This window comes from Bos javanicus, chromosome 17 (genome assembly GCF_032452875.1).
Source record: "Bos javanicus breed banteng chromosome 17, ARS-OSU_banteng_1.0, whole genome shotgun sequence".
Lineage (NCBI taxonomy): Eukaryota > Metazoa > Chordata > Mammalia > Artiodactyla > Bovidae > Bos > Bos javanicus.
The window spans coordinates 69,282,228-69,304,186 of NC_083884.1; the positions used below are offsets into that span (position 1 = coordinate 69,282,228).

Consider the following 21,959-nt stretch of genomic DNA (forward strand, 5'->3'; position numbering starts at 1 on the left):
CCGCAGCCGCGCGCCGCGCCCGCTCCAGCCGCCCCCCGGGCCGCCGCCGGCCCATGAGCCCCGACCTCAAAGTTTGCGGCGGGCGGGCGGGCGCGGAGCCTTCAAGATGCCGTTCCACCCGGTGACGGCGGCGTTGATGTACCGGGGCATCTACACCGTCCCCAACCTGCTGTCGGAGCAGCGCCCCGTGGACATCCCCGAGGACGAGCTGGAAGGTGAGTGCCCCGCCGGGACCCCCGCCGGCCTCCTACCTGTGCGCCCAGGTGAAACGCGGTCTTAAGGGCGCGGGGGCTGGGGGGCTGTCTGCGGGTGCCGCCTGCCAGGTGGGTGCTCCAGCGAACAGCTGCGCGGGGAGGCCGGACCCGGTCGCACCCCTGCGCGCCGCGGTTGGGGGTCGCGAAGCGGAGGGCCGGCCCAGCCTCAGCCGCGTGGTCCCCCGCGCTGCGGAAACTTGCCGGGCCCCGCAGCGGGGTCACGGGGCCGCGCAGTCCGCGGTGACGGTGCGGCAACGTGGCGGGTTGGGTTAGGGGGTCTGAGCTGCGCACCCCCCGACCAGCGCCGGCCCCCGGAGCACCCGCATCCTGATCCCCTCGGCGGCGCCCGCCCGCGGCTCTGCACTCGCATTGACATTCCGCTCGTGTCGCTTTTAAAATCCAATCTGCTCGGGCAGCCAGAGAAGGGGAGCGGGCGCTTGCCCTGCTCCCGCCGGCTGCCGGGCTGCCCCCAGCCCCTGTTGCAGGGCCCGTAGCCCTTTCCCCACAGCCCTGCGGAGACCCCCAGCCCCGAGCGCCGGGAAGGCGGCCGGGGAGGTGGTGGCGACAACAAGTGGCCAGACTGGGCAGCTTGGTCGCGATAACCAAGCCTGATAGGGAAAGGCAGAGGGGGCGCGACCTGATCTTTTTCCCAAGTGCCTCCACCTCTGGACATGAATGGGGACCTTGGGCAACAGGCTGGGCAGGATCAGAGCAGATGGTAGAGCCTGGGGTACTCAGACTGAGGATTCTGGGCAGCAGTGAGACCCCTGGGGCCTGCAGCTCTTTCCCTACAGGACCGGGGTCAGGGGCTCAGGTTTCCCCTCCCCCCAGACCTCCTGGGGGCCCTTGGCAGTGGAGTGAGGGGCTGTGGGCTGATGGGGGTCTCGGCCCCATGGGATCTGCTTATCTGCTGTTGCGGGAGGGCCTGCGATCACCCAGAGGCTGGGCCTCTCTTCAGGTACCTTAGGGCCAAGGGTCTCTGAGATCTGGGGCTCAACAGGGCCTTTGCGGGGTACAGCTGAGACACCAGTGCAGTCAGGGGTGACGGTGGGAGCACAAGCCACGGAGAGAGGTCCAGCCGCACCCCCAAGCCTTGGAGGGAGCAGATCTTGAGGGAGTCAGAGGGGATCGGGGGGAAGATCAAGGGGAGAAGGCGCCCCCACGCCAAGCCCGCACTGCACCACCGTTAGCCACCTGCTTCTCACCACGTCCCCCCGAAAGCCGCCAGAGGTTGGGAGAGACGTGGAAATGGGGTCTGGTGTCTGACGCGGGCAGGGCAGATTTATGGGTACCACTACTGGGTCTCTGGCCTTGAACTCCAAAGCCCAAGTCCGTGCCCTGTCTGCGCCAAAGCCCAGGAACCAGAGTTTCATCCAGGGCCTGGGAAAACGAGGGGGTCCAGTGAGGGGCAAGAGGGCAGGGGTGGGGCATTGGCCGTCCCTGCCCTAACACTGTCTGCTCCTGCCCCGGGCACTCTAAACCTCTTACAGTCCCCCCTCCACAGGCCCTCATCCATCCCTTCCTCCTGGCCAATCGGGCAGGGTACACTTTGTCTCCCCTGCACCCCAGGCAGCTTTCATCTCATTCTCTCCTCTTGCTCTCAGCATCCCACCATGCCCCTGGCAGCCTTGCTGGGGCCTCACTGGCTCCTCTTCCCCTGATCTCCCAGCCCTGGAGTACAGACCCCAAGGAAGGGGAGAGGTGGGAGGAGACTGGGATGCAGGGGTGAGCAGGGCACAGGGCGGGCAGTGCAGGGGCAAGGAGCCCGCAGGCTCCCCTTGGACCGCATGGCGGACATGCTGGCAGGAGCCCAGGAGTGTTAGTCACCAGCCACACCAAACGCACTGCCTGCTTCTTGCCCGTCCCCTTCTCCCAGGCCCTGTGGAGCAGGGGCCCCTAGCACAGGGGACATCTGAAGGGCAGGGCTCTCCCTGGGGGGGTAGGCAGATGATGCCTGTAGATGCTTGGCGGTCCCCTCCAGTCTGGGACAGCATGTGGGCAGCCAAGGATAGAACAGGAAGTCCTCTGTGATCGACCCCCTTCTCGGCTGCAGGCAGTCTGGAAGCCCTCCTCCGAGGAGACCAGGTCTCTGCAGGCCCCAGTGGTCCCTGGATGCCAAGGGCTGGGTGGGAAGGGTGACCATCCATGGCACAGAGTCCCCCTCTGCCCCGTCCACCTCCCCAGTGGCCCGTCAGCGCTCCTGTCCCACCCAGGTCCTTGGTTGGGGGACGCCCGTCAGTGGGCGAGCCACGTGTGCCGAGGACAGCGATCCCAGCAGCTTGGGATGAGACACTGCAGACAGTACATGCCTGCCTGCAGAGATCCAGGGGGCGGTTAGGACGAGGGAGGGAGGTGGAGAGCGCTGGCTTAAGGTGGAGAACTTCCTAGCCAAGCGAGGAGGGGTTTGAATCTCTGCTCCTTGATCTACGGAGTGACCTCGGGCAACCACTTGCTTTTTGCCTCGGTTTCTCCATTTGTAAAAAGGGGTTGGCCTTGCCCCTCCCCAGGGCCGCAAGTGACAGAGGACGTGATGGAAGTGCTTAGCACAGGGCCTGGCACAGGGCTCAGTGGGGGCTCGGAGACCAGGGCGGCAGTGGGGGGGTTAAGGAGCGGGGAGAGGGAATCGGGGAAGGCCCACGAGGAAGCAACACGCGGTAGGTAGGGGACTGGGCCAGAAAGGCAGGCTCGGGGAAGGGGTGGGTGGAAAGGGCCTTGAAGGTCTGCGGAGGCACGTGGGGACCCCTGGATGGGTAGACGTGGCTGGGCAGAGCTGGCCTGGGTCCCTGGCCCTCCTCGAGCAGAGGACAGAATCCCCCAGATTCTCCCTGAGATGCACACTGCACGGCCCCCCACCTGCCGGGCCTGTGGCTGACCCCAGTGGCATCGACAGACTTGAGCAGCTGAGGTTGGGAGCTGGGGAACGGCAGGCCCTCACCCAGCCCTCCCTGAGAGAGAGGAGGAGGCAGACAGGCGGACAGGCGGACAGACAAGCAGACAGGCAGGCAGACAGCCACTAGGGCAAGGGTCTGGGCTTGGCACTTGACCTGCTCAGACAGACAGTGGAGTCTGCACTGCGTGGCCAAACGGGGCATTCTGGGTACAGAGGGGTCCCCTTTCCTGCCCCTCTTTCCCGCAAGCCAAGCAGCCACCTCCGTGCAAACCAGAAACTCAGGGAGGCCAAAATGCTGGGGCGCAGGGCCAATGCCGCGGAGAGGAGCCGTCACCGCAGAGGACACATTCTGCCCCCTGAAAGTGACCTCCAGCCCACACACCCCTTCTCTGGACTCCGGCTCCCATCGGGCTGGTTGGGGACTCAGGCCCAGACGCAGCTCCCCAGGCCAGGGGAGGGATTGAGGGCAGAGGCTGGAGGCAGCAGGAAGGGACCCGTGTCGGCCTGGAAACTCAGAGGCCCTGCCAGCCCTTGCCCGGGTCAGGCGTCCCCATGCCAAGATGGAGCGCAGCAGTCTTCCCCCGGCCTCCTGGGCGGGAACAGAGCAAGGCTTTCGGGGAAACGCGCCCAGCTGGGCTGTGTCGATGGCAGCAGCAGCAACAGGCAAGCTGTGACGCCCACCCAGCTCCTCTCAGCTCACAGATAAGTCTGTGGAGGTTCAGAGAGGAAGGTGCCGTGTCCAGGTCTCTTGGCAGCTGAGCGGCGAGGCCAGACTCCAAGCCCTGGGCCTCTAGGTCCTAGTACCAGCAAACAGGAAGGGTGGCCTGGTGTCCGAAGCGCCCTGAGACCTCTCTTCTCCTTCCTGCTCTGCCGGAACATCTGGGATGTTCTGATTTATAGCATCCTGCTCTGAGCCAGGCCCGGCCCGGCCGAGTTCTCACATGCTTGATTTTCTTATTTGTTCATTTCTGTAGCCCCACTGTACAGGTGAGCAAACACCCACCCGAGGGCACCTGGCCAGGACGTGGGAGATCTGGGATCTGACCCAAGTCTGCGTGACTTGGTGCTGATTCTCTGGCTGAGAAGGTGATCCCTGAACTTGGCCTTGGAGAATCAGCAGGGGCCGGGTCGTGGCTCTGAGCAAGGCCGAGGACACAGAGCAAGACTGAGTGTGAGGCGGGCGTGCCAGGGAGGAGAGGCTAAGGGGACACGTGGAAGGGGAGGTGGCAGTGTTTGGATTGATCCAGTGGTCTTGGGAGGTTCGTCCTGCCTGAGAAAGGGACGCCTCTGGGACTGTCGCCTGCCTACGTACCCCAGGATTCACCTGCCCTCCACTGCCCCTGGTGTGTATCTTCTCATGACTTTTAGGAGGTCAGGGGCTCCGACGGAAGCAGCCCTGTGCTCTCGGGGGGCTCACCTAGCCCCTGTCAGGGTGGGAGAGACAGCCTGGCCCCCAGCTCATTGCAGGGGAGCGAGCCAGCATCCACTGTACACCATTGTGCTGAGGCTGCAGTTTTGCCATCCCACCCTGGGACCTCCCAGCTGAGGACCCAGAAAGATGGGGTCCCTTCCTTGGGTTCCCGCTTCCCTCAAACCAGCCCCTGACCTGGGCGTCTGAGGATGGTTCGTCTGAGGGTGATCCCCCTCTTCTGTGGTGGCCCCTGAGGTGAGGGGGTCTTTAGGGGCTGCACGAGAGGACAAGCAGCACCCCAGCCACCCCCCGCCTCTGGCTAACACTTGCCCTTACTAGGATCATTTGTAAACTAAGAGTAACTGGGTTCTGAGAGGTGGCCCCCCACCACATGGACCGTGAGCTTCTGTTCAGCTCCTCTGTGTGCTCCAGATGTAGGAGGGGGGTCCCTGCATCAGTCATTCATTTAACCATTTATTAGCAAATGGCTTGGTTTGGATGACTGCACCGTTCCAGTCACGGGACACAGCAGTGAACAAGACCCACCCGTCCCTGCTCTCATGGCATCTCATAGTTCACAATCCAGCATGGTCAGGAAGGAATCCTCCGGGGAAGGGGTCTGTGGGAGCCAGAGGAGGGCCAGAGTCAGCTGCGGGGGGGCAGGCAGGAAGGGAGGTGATGACGTCCATCCTTGCTGGGAACCAGGGATGTATCCGAGTTCGCTATGGAGAGGGGAAGAGCGTTGCAGGCAAAAGGAGCCTCCCGTTCAGAGGCCTGCAGGGGGAGCAGCCCTGGCACCCACCTGGACTGAAAGGGCCCCTGGGGCTGGAGTTCAGGATACATAAAGTGGGCAGAGCCTGTGGCTAGGTCAGGAGGCCAACAGAGCCAGCGAAAACCTACCTGTGTGTGTGTGTGGTCAGGAGGCCAATAGAGCCAGCCAAAAACCTGTGCGTGTGTGTGTGTGTGTGTGTGTAGGGTCAGGCACACAATGCCTGGCTGCAATGTCAGTGTCTTCCTCTCTTACCCAGGACTCCCAGGGGACTGGAACCCCCACAGCAGCTCTGGAACTGCTGGTCCTCTGCTAACACTCCTCTGGAGGTGGGGGGCTCGTGACCTTCTCGATGGCCCAGGGAAACTCTAGATGGGCATTGGCCTGGAGTTCCCCGAGTCCAGGGTTTACAGGAGCCCTTGGCCTGGCCCAGCTCTCCCTTCCAAGCTGCTCCTCTGGCCAAGTGGCCACTGGTTAGGAGACTGGTTTCTCAGGCCCTACCTAGGAATGGGGAGGGGGTGGCAGTCCAGAGTCAGAGGGTCTGGGGGCCTAGGCAGCTCAGGTGAGGCCTGTGGACACTGTCCTGGCCTGCATGGCAACTGGAACCTTCAGGCCTTGGGTGTGGATGCCAGGTGGGATGAACCTGATGAAGTTTGGGGCTTTGGCCGCAGCCGCCTTGCTGTGTGGCTTGGGACACATGGCCACCCTCTCTGGGCTCTAGTGGGTCCAGCAGAATCAGGGACTGACCCCCAGGTGCAGGATGCCACGGTAAGTCTCAGGGGCTCACAGACCCCCACACTGGCCACCTAGCCTCCTAGACCTCACTTTCCAGGTATGCAGTACGCCTCTCTTTCCAAATACACTTGTACACGTGAGCTCCCCTCCACCTGCAAACTGAACGAGGAGACCCCCGGGAACCTGAGCCAAGGGGGTGAGAATGGACGGAGAGACCCTCCCCACAACGGGAGGTGCTCTGTAGGACCCTTCTGGGGCTGAGTAACAATGGCGGGACAGCACACCCAGCGACAGAGGTGGAGGGCTGAACGGGGAGAGTTTAGAACCCTTCAACCCTCAACCGTGGTATCTTTGGTAACACCTCACACCACGACTGCCCATTTTACTGTGGGTAAGACTGAGGCTGGTCCAAGGTCACTCGAGTTTCTGGTTCTCAGGCTTCCAGCCCCCTGCCTTGCTCTCCACCCCTGAGTCACCCAGGTTCCTCAGGGCTGTCTCCCTCTCCATACGATGTGGTGGTCGGGGGGAGTGACCCCCACACCTCAGCTGGCCTGGGCCTGCGGAGGCGCCTCCATCCATCCTGTCTTCCCCCAAATGTCGGGCTCCCGGAGGCAGTCTGCGCCCAGCTGTTAGCCCGGAGCTGCGGCTGCCTCTCGCGGCCGCCATTAACGAGTGCTGGCCGGTGTTAATGAGCTGAGCCTGGGGAGGAAGTGTGATGGGGATGGTGGGGGGAGGATGGGAGGAGCGGGGGGGCGGGAGGGGGGAGGATGGGAGGAGCGGGGGTGGGCGGGAAGCCTTCGGCAGCTCACGGAGGACCGGCTCCCCGCCCAAGTCTTCCCCTGCACAGCGGGCTCCGTGGTGCCGGCCACACGGGGTCGTTGTGAGCACGCCTGGAGAGGCTGTAGGGGCCTGGCACGCCGAGCCCAAGACCCCAGGGCAGTCTCATCACTGCCGCCACCCGGCTCCACTGCTGCGAGCTTGGCCTGCCCCGAGCTCCAGGGAGGCAGCGTTGTAGTGGACTTTTGGGCCACCCGCTGGCTGTCTCTGACCAGAACTTCGGGGTCCCCAGAGGGTGGTGAGGGTCAGGGGTGGCGGGCACAGTCTCTATCCTGAGCTCAGGTGGTGGGGTCTGGGATTCCGGGGGCCTGAGGAAGGGGCTGTTGGGGACAGGGGTGAGGTCCTGACCGGTTCTGCCCCTCCCCCAGAGATCCGAGAGGCTTTCAAAGTCTTCGACCGTGATGGCAATGGCTTCATCTCCAAGCAGGAGCTGGGCACAGCCATGCGCTCCCTGGGCTACATGCCCAACGAGGTGGAGCTGGAGGTCATCATCCAGAGGCTGGACATGGACGGTGAGCTGCACCCCTGCCTGTTCCCTCACCCCTCACCTGCGGTGGGGCTGGGGAGCCGAGTGTGGACCCTGAGCCTCCAGGGATCCGGTCACTCTCACCACTCCGGGTCGGCCCCAAGCCCATGGCAGTTTGCAGCCGGGTCTGGCCCCACTTCTCAGCTGGACAACTGAGGTCAGACAGAGTGTGACAGCCCCAGCTATACGCAAGAAGTTGGAGACTCGGTACCTCTGTATTCCAAGAATTTTTCTCTTTTTGGTCGTGCTGTAGCTTGTGGGATCTTAGTTCCCCAACCGGGGGTTCAACCCGTCCCCCCTGCAGCGGAAGCAAGGAGTCCTAACCACTGGGAAGTCCCCGAGAAAATTTTAAAGTACAGAAAAGTAAGAATGTATCTACTAAATGGGCTTCCAGAATCCCCCTACAAGGCAGGAGATGGGGGTTCGATCCCTGGGTTAGGAAGATCCCCTGGAGAAGGGAATAGGAATCCACTCTGGTACTCTTGCCTGTGAAATCCCAGAGGAGCCTGGTGGGCTAAAGTCCATGGGACTGCAAAGAGTGGGATACAACTGAGTGAGTAAACAACAATATATTAATACGAAATATTCCAGTTTCCATCACCAAAAAAAAAAAAAAAAAATCATTAGTTGTATTTGCCATCTGGCTTTCAATGAAGGAAAAACTCGTAAGCACCAGGAAGGCCCAGTCCTCTCCTCCCAGTCTTCTCTGGCCCCTCCCACATCCCCTCTCCACAGGGACAGCATCCTGAGCTTCACTTCCTGTGTGTGGTGGGGAGGATGTTTGGCCCTACACCCGCTCCGGGCAGCAGGGTTCGGGGTGAAACGTGTCTCCCACGGGCGAGGCCACTCAGGGCCCGCCTGCTGCACCCCCACACACACACACACACACCTGTCAGGTGGGGCCTCTGCACACTCGGGGGCTTCAGTGTCAGCCCAGAGCCTGGCACGTGAGGCTCCGAGGACGGGACTTCCTGGGTCCCCTATTGGCCCGTGGCGCCCAGGTGCAGCCTCCCAGCTGACTGGAACTGTGCCCACTCCAGGTGACGGCCAAGTGGACTTTGAGGAGTTTGTGACCCTCCTGGGACCCAAGCTTTCCACTTCAGGGATCCCAGAGAAGTTCCACGGCACTGACTTTGACACCGTCTTCTGGAAGGTACGTCCTGGCTGACTGGAGGGCTGTACTGGGGCCACTGAAGGGTCGGGCCCGTGCTTCAAAGTGGGGGCAATGACACCTCCAAGCTTCTGTCTGCTGGGCCAAGGGCTTCCCTGGGGAGGCCACTGTTGGTCGAGGACTCAAGGAGAGGGGTGAGTGGTTCCCAGCCCTCCGGGACCTAGAGGCTCGTCGCTGGTTTGTGTGGCCGCAGGGGCCGGGTGGGGACGGTTGGTGGTGGTGGCCGTGGCCAGAACACCGTGTCTCCCCCCACCACCCAAGTGTGACATGCAGAAGCTGACTGTGGACGAGCTAAAGCGGCTGCTCTATGACACCTTCTGTGAGCACCTGTCCATGAAGGACATCGAGAACATCATCATGACGGAGGAGGAGAGCCACCTGGGCACGGCAGAGGAGTGCCCCGTGGACGTGGAGAGTGAGTGACCCCCCGGGATCCCACGGGCGGGGCAGGGGAGGAACCCTGGGTTGGGGGGAGCGCTGGGGGGCCTTGTCTGCCCCAGAGCCCGCGTCTCCACGCGCCTGGTGCGGGAGTGCAGGCGGCCCCTGAGTCCCTCGTTTGGCTGTCCCTTCTGTCTCTCTGCTGCTCTCCGGTGGTGGCGGCCGCAGCCTGCTCCAACCAGCAGATCCGCCAGACGTGCGTGCGGAAGAGCCTCATCTGCGCCTTCGCCATCGCCTTCATCATTAGCGTCATGCTCATCGCGGCCAACCAGGTGCTGCGCAGCGGCATGAAGTAGGCGCCTGGTGCACAGGGCCACGGGCCACTCCGCACCGGCCGCCCCACAACCCTCCCCCTCCGCTGCCCCCGGGCCACCGCGTGTACTTCAGGCCCTTGCATGGAGCCGTGGCCCTGGCCGTGGAGGGCCCGGCCCCGCCTGCACCCTGCGTGCCCCACCCTGGCCTGTTGTACCATAGCACCAACTCTTCCCGCTGTCCGGGGCGGTGGGGGGCTCCTGGGACATTGAAAGGAGGAAATCTGTGCAGGGCCCGGTAGCTGCTGGGGTCCCGGAGGCAGGAGGAGGCACCGTGTGCCCAGCGCCGCATAGCCAGACCCAGCCTGGTCCCTGAGGGGTGCCCAGGGCCGTGCAGGGGGTAGGCGGCCTCCTCCTGGAGTGGGACCAGACTGGGGTCTCCCGCGGTCCCTGGCACAGCCTGAGGAAGCCCCGCCCTCTGCTGAGTCCCTCCCTCTCACATTCCCTAGACTCAAACCAGCCTTCGTCCTCACACTAGAGAATCAGCCCATTTCAAAGAGGAGTCTGAGGTCCAGAGGGCTCCCAGAATTGGCCTCAGCTCCCCCCAGCAATAGTGATTTTCAGGAAGGGCAGAAGCTCAAGGAAGATGGAGCCGGTAGCCACCCCACCCATTGGGCGCCCCCACCAGAGGCCCAGTGACCAGGGGGGCTCATTGCCCGCCAGCACCCAGCACAGCATCTTGACCTGGAGTGCAGGCCTGGGCCGTGGACCACCCGGGCCGCCTGTGTGGTCTCCCTACCCATCAGGGGGCTGGCTCCTCCAGGGTGGAAGCCCCCCCACCCCCATGTCGGTGCTGGTGCTGGGACGCTTAGCCAGGCCGCTCTCCCAGCCCAGGGCCCGCCCTCTGGGGGTAGCCCACTTCTCCACACCATCCAGGCCAGAGACCCCGGCTCTGCACGCCGCCCGAGCTGAGCCACCTGTGCTCTGCGCTGGCAGACGTGGGGGCCGGGCCGGCAGACCCGATCCTCAGCTCTCCTCCCCAGATGCGGAGCCACGCCTGGCCTGGACTGGTCCCGCCCGGCAGCGCTGAGCCTCTGCCGGCCCCTGAGGGAAGAGAAGGGCGCCAAGCACCGGTCAGCCCAGAGGACCACACCTCGCCCAACTCCCGACCCAGGGCCAGAGTGCCGAGCGGAGGGCGCCAGGCGAGCGGCAAGGGCAGCCACGCCGCTGTGGTGACAGACTTGCTTTATAAACATCCAGAAGGAAGTCCTCTGAGATGTCTCCTGAGGGGGTGGGCGTAGAGCGGCCTGGCACGGAGTCAGGACCAGGGCTGCACCTGGCTAGGGGCGGGCAGGGAGCACTCAGGCCTCAGAGAGGCCCAGGCTTGAGTTTCTGACGCTCCATGGGGTGCAGCAGGAGGGGGCCTCGGTGTCCGGCCGTAGGAGCCCTTCTCTTGGTTGTGGCCGACTCGTGAGCTCGCCACGCAGGGAGGAGGGGCTCAGCCCCACTGGACGCTGGGCTGCAGGGGCCACCCCCCAGGAGGCGGTGCCCGCAGGGACAGAGGCAGCTCCTGGACTGGCGGCCAGCCCACGGGGTACTGGAACACGGTGGCTCTCACCGGCTCGGCCCTAGACCCAAAGGGAAGGACGGAGAATTAAGAGTGGGGTGCTGCGGCCCAGGCTGGGGCACTACCCGCCCCCGCCCAGCTCACCCTCCCCACCACCGCAGCTGTGGCGGCCGCCCCGCCCCGTCTGAATCACCAGTTCAGGAAGGCAGAGCCTCAGAAACACGCGGGCCCTTTGAGCCTCCCCTCTAGGAATGCGCCCAAGGAAATAGTGGGGGTTGGGGGTAGAGACTGAGCTGTGAGAGATGGGAGGAACCTAAGGAGTCCACCTGTGGGGGAGGAATAAATGGATAAATATATATGCACGTTCACGGCAGAGAATGCTATGCAACCTGTGTGAGAACGCGGGCAGACTTATATGCACTGATGGGGAAAGGGGTCATGACGTACTGTGTGAGGAGGGTAGAAAAAGCAGCTTATAAAATAATGTATATAGCATGATACTATTTTTGTTTAAAGATATATAACATATATAAATGCATAAAAAGAAAAAAACCTGGAAGACACAGCTAAATGTTAACAGTGGTTCTATCTGAGTGCTGCAATTATGGGTGATTTTTTTTCTACTTCTTTTATACTTTTCAAAGAAAAGTTTTACAAGCACGCAAGCCTTTGAAATCAGGAAAAAAAAATATTGTCTAAATTTTTTTTTTTTTTTAAGCCTCATTTCTCACGCTACTCTCCTCCCCCTTAAGATCCACCATCCCGGGAGCCACCTCCTGGGGACCAGGGCCTGTTTGAAGCACCCACCCCTGTTGTGCCCAGCCTGGGGCAGCCCTCTCTCCTCAGGGAGCCTGCCCCACCTGCTGCCCTCCCACAACCGCTTGCTCCTGTTGGACTTGACCCCCACACAGGCTGCTGCTTCAGCCCCTTGCCCAGCCCTCCCCTCAACCCCCCATCCCCGGGCCCTGCATTCAGTGCAGGTGAGGTCCTGGCAGCTGTCGGCAGGCCTGGGGCCCCCGTGGCCAGCAGTCTGCAGGAGGAGAGGCCTGGAGGTTCGGGCCTCTCTCAGACCCGGAGCAGGGCTTCAGGATGCCTGGGGCCTCCCGTGGCGTGAGGACAGGGAAGTCCCTGCTCGGCTGTCTGCTGCCTGCTGGAAAGCACAGAGAGCGGCTCCCACCATGATTTATGGCGTCGGGGAGAGTTCATAAACTCCAGCAGCCGCAGAAAAGGGTGGGAGTGAGCGGGGAGGCCCCGAGGCTGCTGGAAGGGAAGCCTGGCTGCTGGCCAAGCCCCGCTGCTCCACAGAGAGGGCGTGACCCAGCGGGGAGCCCTATCCTGCCTCTGGACCCCAGACAGACGCCCAGGCGGCCAAGGGCTCCCGCCAGGAGAAGGGCATGTTCCCCCGGCCCGCAGGCCCAAGCCGTCAGGGTGCACCCCTCCAGCCTGCACAGAGCAGACGGGGACCGTCACGGGGACAGGGGCAGCTTTCTCTTCTCTCTTGTTGTCCCCGACCCTGGGCCCAGTTAGAGAGAGTCTCAGGGAGGCGCCTGGGCTGAACAGGAGCGCCCGGCTCGGAGAGGGGTGCAGAGGGGAGATTAAGATGGATCAAGTCACAATCTGAAATGCCAACAATGGAAAGCGCAATGAGCCCTGGCCTGGCCAGGGATTAGCCTGCTGGTCTGAGGCCGGCCCCCACGTCCCAGCACTGCCCGCTCTGGCAGGTCCCTCAGGGTCAGTCTGCCAGGGTGGGGGTGGGGGACACGCAAGCAGCCCCCTCCAGCCTGCATCTCCCCTTCACCAGGAGGGCTGGCCAAGCTCTGCTCGGCCTGGGGGGGTCAGAGCCCTTGGGGCTGGGTGGCCCCAGGTGGGTCAGGCAGCCATCTGAGCCCTGGGTGTCCCCGGACAGGGGAAACAGACACACCCCAAGAGGTAGGGGGGCCACCAGACCCATCCCCACCAGGCGCCCGTGGCACAAACACCCAGGAATGGTCCCCCGGGCTGGGCCCCTCTCCCCAAACGCTCTCCTCAGCCAGTGTGCTCCGGGCCGTGAGGGGGAGGCCCAGGGCGGGGCGGGCCAGGGGAGGGGAGACGGCTCAGCTAATGCTTGAAGGATGAGTCTGACTCTCCCAGGCAGACGTGGCGGGGGTGGGGGGCAGTTCCAGGCCGAGGAAATAGCACAAGGCGCCCCGAAATCAGGAACGCCCACCACATCTAAGCAGCCGCCAAGCGTCCTGACAACTGAGGCCGGACGGGGGAGGTGAGAAGGCGACCCCCACGGGCCACAGAGGCAGCAGAGAAGTTAGCCAGGGCCCTTCGAGGTGGGCGGAGTCCAGGCTCCCCTGAGGGGGAGGAGGCCCGGAGGGTTTCAGCAGGGGCCTGGCCGGGGAGCTCTCTAGAAGCTGGCTGGGGCAGCTGTGTGGAGGATGGACCGCCAAGGTCATAATGGCTCCTGACAGGACCAGAAAGAGGGGCTGTCACGCTCCGACCTAAGAGTCATGGCCGCACTGTGTGTTTTCAAGGTCGGGGGCACAGATTTAAAAGCAGGATTAATTTTAAAACAGCTTAACAAGCTCTCCTCACTGGGGCATGGAGAAGGCAGGAGGCTTGGCCCTCACCCCCTGTTGGAGCCTCAAGGGGAGGCCTCACCCCACAGACTGTGCCGCCGGGCCGCAGGCCACGAGGCCCCACCGCAGACATCACCGATTCTGCAGCCCCAGTGCAGCCAGGCATGGGCGACCTTACCACGTCAGGCAGCTCCTGAGCACACCCCTTAGCCCTCTTCCTCCCTTCTCTCTCAATACCTGGTGGAAGGCCCCAGGAGCCCTGGCTCTGGCCTTGGCCGTGACCTTGAAGGGCAGAACCTGGGTTCCTGACCCAGGCTGCTCCCCATATAAGGGGTAAAGGGCACCCCGTCTACTCCTGGGCCTTCTGAGTGCTGGGCCCAGGCAGCAGCCGGGCCAGCCCCACCCCAGCCCCCTCCTCAAGGTCAACGGCGAGGAGTCTGTCACCCCCCTGTGCCATCCCAGCTCTGCCCGCTCAGAGCTGTGTGCCCCCCGACAAGTCACACCTCCCATGAGCCTCCCTTCCCCTTCTGCAGGGTCAGGGCAACCGTGGCCCTCTGGCAGGGTCTAGAGGGGACAGTGACCATGGTCAGGTCCCTCCCTCTGGGAAGGGATACCTGGTGATGTGGACTCAAGCTGGCTTGGGCACCTGCCCACCTTCAGCCTGTGCAGACTGCTATAAGGGGAGAGCCACCAAGGCTGGGCACGGGAGCCTACAAGTGAGTGCCCATCAGCCTCTGGCCAGGGCCTGGGGACCGAGAGCCCCGATGTGGGCCCCCTACGGAGTCCTATGTGGGCATCCATGTCTGGTCCCTGGGCAGTTGGTGGCGACAAGGGTGAGCTGGCTGGGGTCCTGCTCCTGGAGGGCACGGAGGGGGGACCCCGGGGCCTGTACCTGCTGCTTGGGGCGGAGCTCAGCCGCTTGGCTCGCTTCTCCAGCCAGTCCTCCAGGCAGACCTCAGGAAGCTCGGCGACATCCAGCGGCCACTCCCTGGCCCGCCTCTCCTCTGGGGGGACAGACAGACAGGCCTGAGTGAGGGGCATACTCACCCCCATGCTCCCACACGGCAGGTGGAAACTTGTGGGGTGGGGGGCATAGGCTGGGAGGCCAGGAGCAAAGCCTCTGGCCTGTCTCCACCTGCAGACACCTGCCTCCCCAGGCAGCTCCCCCGGGCCTCCCCCTGCTTCCTCATCAAATGGAGAGCAAACCCTGGCTGCCCCCCAGCTTTCTGGAGGTGGACACGGGATAATGCGTGTTGAGAGCCTGGTCTTCAGGAGGGTCCAAACCCTCCCGGGGTCGGGGAGACAGCGCAGGCTGCAGAACAGGGCAGAGCCTGTGCACGCCTCGCTCCACGGGCCTCCGGTTCTGAGAGATGGTGGTGGGGAGGAGCTGCAGATACAGCTGGTGGCTGGGATGCGCTGGTCCAGCCCATGGGCCTCACTTCTGCCCTGGAAAAGTGCTGAGAGGCCTCTGTCTGTGCCAGGGCTGCAGCCACACTGCCACCAGCCCCCCAGGGCAGGCACTGCCCACGGGGTCTGACGGTCAGAGGGGAGTGAGGCCCATCGGGGGATGAGGGCGAAGGCCAGGCCGCCCCAGACGCTCACTGGCCACGTGGACGGAGGCACCGTGCTCGCCAGGGGCTCACGCGAGGCTGCTTCTCCATGGGTTCAGTGAGGGGCAGCAGAAGATCGACAAAGACCACCTAAGAGGGAATTCCCTTTTCTCTAATTGCAGCGGTAAGAAGTGAATGGCAGACAAAGGTGGACAGGCCAGTCTCCAGGCGGACGCTGACCTCGCCTTTCCATAGAGCACCCTGAGGTCAGGGAAGGTGCTCTCTTCATCTCCGCGGACCCAGAGCGGCAACAGGGTATCTGCCAGGGGCCAAGCAGGGACCCCAAACACGTGGCCTGACTAAGGAAGGGCGGGTGGGTGTACAAGAATGAAGGGCAGGCTAGCAGGGCCCCAGTGGGGCTGAGGCACACCCTCAGGACTCCTGGGCAGGAAGCCATGCATCTCACTGTAAACCCAGCCGGGGACGCGGATGGGAGCTCCTGGCTCCTTCCCCACTCGTGCCCGGGGTGAACTGAAGGCGGCTCCTGATGCCACGGGCTACCGGACTTGGCGGTCACAAAAGAGGGGGTGGGGGGAGGCGCAGGGCAGCAACCCCCCCAGCACCCCTGCCCCCAGCCCAGGGCCCCCCAGAGACGCACCCTCCACCTGGACGCTCAGCTCCTGCAGGTCTCGCTCTGACATGTGGGAGAAGCGGCAGTTGGAGCCAAAGTCGCACTGGCCTACAACGGGAGGACAGAATTAGTCACTGCTGGAACGGACTCCCCCACGGGCTGAGGGGCAGCCTGAGGAGGGGCCAGCTAGTGTCAGGGACTGAGGAGTGGCCACTCCAGCCCTGAAGAAGTAGCTGCACTCTCTCTGGCTGGGGCACAGGGGCTGCCAGAACCGCCTGATGGTCCCCCAGGCCCTGCTCACAACCCTTCCCTGGCTGGAGACCAAAGTCCACTGTAGCTTAGAGTGAGTGAGTGAGTGAAAGTCGCTCAGTCATGTCCGACTCTTTGCGATCCCATAGAGTGTACGGTCCGTGGAATTCTCCAGGCCAGAATACTGGAGTGGGTAGTCTTTCCCTTCTCCGGGGGATCTTCCCAACCTAGAGATCGAACCCAAGTCTCTCGCATTGCAGGTGGATTCTTTACCAGCTGAGCCACAAGGGAAGCCCAAGAATATTGGAATGGGTAGCCTATCCCTTCTCCAGTGGCTCTTCCCGACCCAGGAATTGAACCGGGGTCTCCTGCATTGCAGGTGGATTCTTTACCAACTGAGCTATGAGGGAAGCCCCAGGGAAGCCCCTCTAGTGACTGGGTTCCATTAAGCCTCTGGAGGCTTGTCCCCTGTCAACTCCCCCTACCCCAGTCCCATCAAACTATGGTAGGACCCTGTGAGGGTCCTGCTTCCTCGTGCCCACCCCCCTGGCGGCCCCTGCCCATGGCTCATGGTTAGGGGTGGGGCACAAGTAGCTGGACTACTTCCCCAGAAAGGCTTTCACAGCAGCATTGTCAAGGAGGTACCGAGGTCCAGGGTGGCTTTCCGAATCTCAACTGTGGAGACTAAAAAGTATCTCAAACTAAGAGACTGTGGGGCTGGGGGAGGGATAAACTAAGACTGACATATACACCCTCCTGATATAAAATAGATAACCAATAAGAATCTGCTGTATAGCACGGGGAACTCTACTGAATACTCTGTAATGGCCTATATGAGAAAAGAATCTAAAACAAACAGTGGATATAAATACACGTGTAACTGAACCACTCTGCCGTACACCCGAAACTAAGACAACACTGTAAACCAACTGGACGCCAATGAAAATTAGGAAAAAAACAAACACAGGGGATAGAGGTGTCCTAAGACAGCCTCGCGGACCACACCTGTTCAGGGGACACTGGGGGCTGCGCCGTCTTCTGAGGGGAGTGTAGCCGTTCACCCCGCTTTCCGAGGTCAACAGCAGTGCCTGTCCAGGTGCCAAGCTCCCTCTTACACCTTGCTAACCACCATGCTGTTGCTCTTTGCTTTGGCTGCAAGGAAACTCAGGGCCAGACCCTTAGTGAGCACAAGGACCTCGGGATCAGCCTGGAGGAGACGAACTGCTCTCTGGCCTTGCCCTGTTCTTCCTAGCCTTGTTTTCACCTGCCTTTGGCTCCTTCACTTGCTGAGGTTTCTGTCTCTTGGAACTACATGCATCTTTATTAGCTGGGTACAGGGCAGTGAAAGCGACACCCAGCATCCTTTGTGTGAACTCTGAAGCTTCTCGCTGTTGTTGACCTGTTAGCATCTCCAGCTGTGCCTGCCAGGAGGGAGGGCGCGGTGAAGGTTGGGCTCCCAGGCTAACTTAATCAGCCAGTCTATTACACCCATCGGTGTCTCCTGGATTGACTCACAGGCTCTTGCTCACCCAGCGCTTGCTTGTCCTGGGTGACCTGATAAAATCACACGCTGAGGTCTGAAGAGCTGAGGACCAAGCCCTGGCTGTCATAAGGCACAAGCCCCTGGGAAGGCCCCCGGTGACTGAGATCATGAAGCAGGCTCAGGGTGGTGGCTGGGGTGAGGGTGGGGGGCGTGCTGTGCAGAGGTCCGGGCAGGCCAGATGGGTCCCAGGCAGGCGGGGGGGCAGGGAGGGACCTGGACCGAGCAGGGCACCTTACCTGTCAGTAGAAACTTCCGGCAGGGCCTCTTGTTCTGCTCATCCAGCAAGATGGCAGCTGCGTCTGCAAGGAGACAGGAGCTGGGCTCAGACTGTGGCTGCGGATGGGCACTTCCCACCACTGACACCAGGGAAGGGGAGAGCACCTCACCCAGTGAGGAGGGAAAGAGGGGACGACCACGGGCAGAGACGCGGGGAGAGGGAGCCGAGCCTCAGGAGACCTCAGCCCCACCCAGTCCAAAGCCAGGACAGGTGTGAGGTCAGGTCTCTCAACCATGCACGGCGGATCACCTGGGGAGTTTTTTTTTAAGTCCTGTTATCAGATGGTTTCGGAGAAGGCAATAGCACCCCACTCCAGTACTCTTGCCTGGAGAGTCCCATGGATGGAGGAGCCTGGTGGGCTGCAGTCCATGGGGTCGCTAGGACACGACTGAGCGACTTCGCTTTCACTTTTCACTTTCATGCATTGTAGAAGGAAATGGCAACCCACTCTAGTGTTCTTGCCTGGAGAATCTCAGGGACAGGGGAGCCTGGTGGCTGCCGTCTATGGGGTCACACAGAGTCGGACACGACTGAAGCGACTTAGCATAGCATAGCATAGCATCAGATGGTTTAGTTGTTAAGCTATGTCTGACTCTTTTGCGACCCTATGGACTGTAGTCTGCCAGGCTCCTCTGTCCATGGGATTTTCCAGGCAAGAATACTGGAGTGGGTGGCCATTTCCTTCTCCAGAGGATCTTCCTGACCCAGGCATCAGACCCGCATCTCCTGTGTCTCTTGCACTGCAGGCGGATTCTTTACTGACCGAGTCACCAGGGAAGTGGGTTTCCCTGGCTTCCCTGGTGGCTCAGACCGTAAAGAATTCGCCCGCAGTGCAGGAGACCCAGGTTCAATCAGAAGACTTCTGCATACTGTCACTGCAACTTCCTGAGACTCTCTCCCATTCCCTTCTCCAGGGGATCTCTCCAACCCAGGGATCGAACCTGGGTCTCCTGCATTGCAGACCGATGCCTTACCATCGAGCCATCAGGGAATCCCATATTGAATATTAAATCTTACATGTTAGAATTTAAATTCTGTTTGGAGTTTAAACCTTGTGTGCTCCTTGGTGGGCAAGGAATCAGTTGGTCAAAATCTGTGAGTGAGTGAGCCGCACGAGGACAGTGCCCTGACTCAGAGCCCTCACGTTGCCCTGGAGGAGGGCATGGCCAGGCCTGGGCTGTGCACTTTCCCTGTCTGTCCACCACCTTTTCCAGAGGCCACTGGGGTAAAGGAAAGACCAGGGGCTTCGGGGCCTAGGTTCACAGGACCCCAGGCAAACTGCTTAATCTCTCCAAGTCTTGGGTTCCCCACGTGTCAAATGGGAGGAAAACGCTCACCTGGCAGGGCTGCTGTGAACATTTAGTAAGTTAATGGATGGACAGCGCTTGGCAGAGGACGTCACACATTAGAATTTTGCCAGGAAAGTGCAGCTGGGAGCAGCCTCAGCACCAGTGTCCCCGGTAATGCCAACATGCAGCCAGAAGTGGAAGCTCAAACAACAGGAGCAGTTCTTACTCCATGACCTCCCCATAAACCCATCATATATGCAAATAGGCCCATTTTGCAGATGGGAATACTGAGGTTCACGCAAGGAAAAGGGGCACAGACAGGAACTGGCAGTGCCAAGTTTGACCCCTAGCTGTGAGTCTCAAGCCCCTGCCCTTTCCCGTGTGGCTGCTGATTCCCTGGTGTTGGGCTTCCCTGATGGATCAGCAGGTAAAGAACCTGCCTGCAATGCAGGAGACACAGAAGGTGCGGGTTCAGTTCCTGGGTCAGGAAGATCCCCTGGAGGAGGAAATGGCAATCCACTCTAGTTCTTGTCTGGGAAACCCCTTGGACAGAGGAGCCTGGAGGGCTACAGTCCATAGGGTCGCAAAGAGTTGGACACAACTGAGCAGCTGAGCACCAGCAGTGAGTAGCTGACTCTGATGGGGGCTCCTCACCTCCTCAGGTGGGCCAGCTGGTGGCCGGGGGCGGGGCTGGGCTGCTGAGGTCTGCAGTTAGTTACCAGAGGACTCACTCCCGCCTGCCTGCCGGAGCGTGGGTGGGGCTGGCAGCGTGGGGCGAGGTCCATCTGTCAGTACTAGGCCTGTTATTCAGCCCACCCCGCTGGTGCCAGAGGCTTCCCCTGGGGAGGTGGGCCCGTGGAAGGCATCTGGACACTGCTCAGAGCCTCCGCTGCCACCCATCTCCCAGGCAGGACAGCGAAACTGGAAGAGGGGCTGAGTCTGAGTCTTGACAAGGTTGTCAAGACAACCCTATGGGGAAGGGCTCCAGGCTGTCCAGCATCTGGCTGCTGGCTCCAACTCCAGCCACACGGCAGAAGCTCCAGGCAGCTTTTCAAGTCTACTGAGCCCCAGCCTGTCTTTCCCAGCTTCTGTTTTATTTCATCTGAGGGGAGGGCTTGAGAACTGTTAAAATGCTCCTCGGTGATGCTGAAGTGCGCCCAGGGTTGAGAACCCCCAGCCCAGGCCCGCCCCTCTGCTCGGCATTCAAGGCTCCTTGCGGTCTGACCGCATTGGTCCTCCTCGCTTCAGCTCTCCAGATGAACAGCTGCCCTGCTGCCCTGGGTCTGTTTGCTCGTTCATTGAGACATTTGCCCGGCAAACATTTCCCGAGCACGTCCTGGGCGCCAGGCGCTGTGCCAGGATGAGGATTTAGCAGAGGACAAGTGAGACCTGGTCCTTCCTTCCACTCCGATAGTCACACTAATCCATGCGGTTATGAGCGAGGTAAACAGCTAGCACGCGGCCAGATGACCTGCCCTGGCCCAGGGGTCAGAGAGGGCGTCCCGGAGGACTCTCTGGGGGAGGGCAGGACAGCAGGAAAGGCCTGGCAGCAGAGGGGACAGTACTGGCCATGGCCAGTGTGGCTGGAGCTTGGAGGGAAAGGTCAGCAGGGCACGGAGGCCTGGACAGGACGGGGTTCCACCCTGACCACGCTGTCATAACGGGGTGCAAGGTCATGGAGCAGAGGGGCCCTGTTTTATTCACTTTTCGGTCTTCAGAGCCTCTTGGGCAGCCAGGCACGCGCCAAATGCTCCCCAGCCCCGTGGCCAGCTTCAGCCCCTCCTCCTCGCCCTCTCTCCTGCGACAAGAACACCTGCTCAGGATGGAGCACGGGCTTGTCCCTAAGCTGTGGGCTGGAATACCAGCTCCTCAGAGAGGCCCTCTCCCTGTCCCTGGTGTCCCCCAGAGCCTAGCAAGGGGTCTGAGAACGGAGCCTCCAGTCAGGACTGTGGGGAGAGGAGCACGCCTGCCACATGCCCCTCCGAGGGCCCGTCTGCCTCAGGGGCCAGCGGCCCGGGCCTCTCTCTCTGGCTCTTCAGAGAGCCCAGGCCAGGATGGTCGCTGGCCCACAGCGCTTCTCCATGGACGATCAGAGCGATTGGAGACCAGGGTTCCCCCGCCGGGCCGCCCGGCCTGCAATACTCACCTCGGAACATGTCGTACCAGAGCTTCTTGGCCTTGAGGTGCTGCAGCCCGTTCAGGTGCTTCTTGCGGTTGTGCAGGTTGTCCTGGAAGGACCGGTCGCAGTAGTCGCAGAAGTAACGCTTCCCCATGGTGACCCGCGCTGGCAGCTGCCACTGCCTGCAGGTCAGGGCGCTGGGTCAGAGCGTGGAGGGCACGCCACCAACCCACCTGGAGTGCAGAGGGGCGCGCCGGGGGCCTGGCCTGTGCCAGGGGAGGAAGGCTCCCAGACAGCTTGGGAGGAACCACACGGGCAGATACTCAGAGCCTGCCTGCGATGCCACATTCTGGAGGGACTGTTTGACAATCCTACTTTTTTACCCCCCTCAATTTTATTTCATTTTTTCAATTTTGTTATTTCTTTGGCCCTGCCACATAGCATGTGGGATCTTAGTTCCCCAACCAGGGATGGAAACTGTACCCCCTGCGCTGGAAGTGTGGAGTCTTAACCGCTGGGCCGCCAGGAAAGTCCCTCTTTTAACAATGCTGATGCCCATCTTCTACCCCAGGCCGGTGAGAGCAGAGCCACTGTGGGTGAGGCCGAGGGCGTCAGCCTGTTTCAATGCTCCCGGGGAAAAAAAAAAAAAAAATGCTCCCGGGGGTTCTCACCTGCAGCCAGGCTGGAGAAGGCCGCCTGCCCGCCACTGGCCGGCCCCCCGCAGGGCCCCCCACACCTCTCATCTCCCCTCTCAGAGCTGTGCTCCTTCCATCTTTGCTCAAATACTACCTTCTCAGTAATCTCCCGGACTACTTCATTGAAAATGGCAGAACCTCCGCTTGGCTTTTCCCATTCCCTGCTCCACTTTACCACCTTTGAAGTAATGTT

General features: G+C 61.7%; 2 protein-coding genes and 1 long non-coding RNA gene across 3 annotated transcripts in view; 2 read left to right on the top strand and 1 right to left on the bottom strand.

Moving 5' to 3' along the window:
- CABP7 (calcium binding protein 7) lies at window positions 1–11,443 on the top strand. Its single transcript, XM_061385294.1, has 5 exons — window positions 1–215; window positions 7,265–7,408; window positions 8,463–8,575; window positions 8,855–9,008; window positions 9,200–11,443. The coding sequence occupies exons 1-5, from the start codon at window positions 107–109 to the stop codon at window positions 9,325–9,327; spliced, it is 648 nt and encodes a 215-aa protein (XP_061241278.1). The 5' UTR covers window positions 1–106; the 3' UTR covers window positions 9,328–11,443.
- Window positions 10,511–21,959, bottom strand: part of ZMAT5 (zinc finger matrin-type 5) — a 22,819-nt gene continuing 11,370 nt past the window's right edge. Inside the window, exons 2-6 of the mRNA XM_061385295.1 lie at window positions 21,099–21,253; window positions 17,623–17,685; window positions 15,622–15,702; window positions 14,306–14,417; window positions 10,511–10,910 (exon numbers count right to left, since the gene is read on the bottom strand). Of these exons, the coding sequence (XP_061241279.1) occupies window positions 10,781–10,910; window positions 14,306–14,417; window positions 15,622–15,702; window positions 17,623–17,685; window positions 21,099–21,225 (513 nt within the window). The 5' untranslated portion in view covers window positions 21,226–21,253 and the 3' untranslated portion in view covers window positions 10,511–10,780. The remainder of the gene's footprint in view (window positions 10,911–14,305; window positions 14,418–15,621; window positions 15,703–17,622; window positions 17,686–21,098; window positions 21,254–21,959) is intronic.
- On the top strand, window positions 12,407–16,805 carry LOC133229065 (uncharacterized). Its single transcript, XR_009730474.1, has 2 exons — window positions 12,407–13,106; window positions 15,146–16,805. It is a non-coding gene; the product is annotated as an uncharacterized LOC133229065 (long non-coding RNA).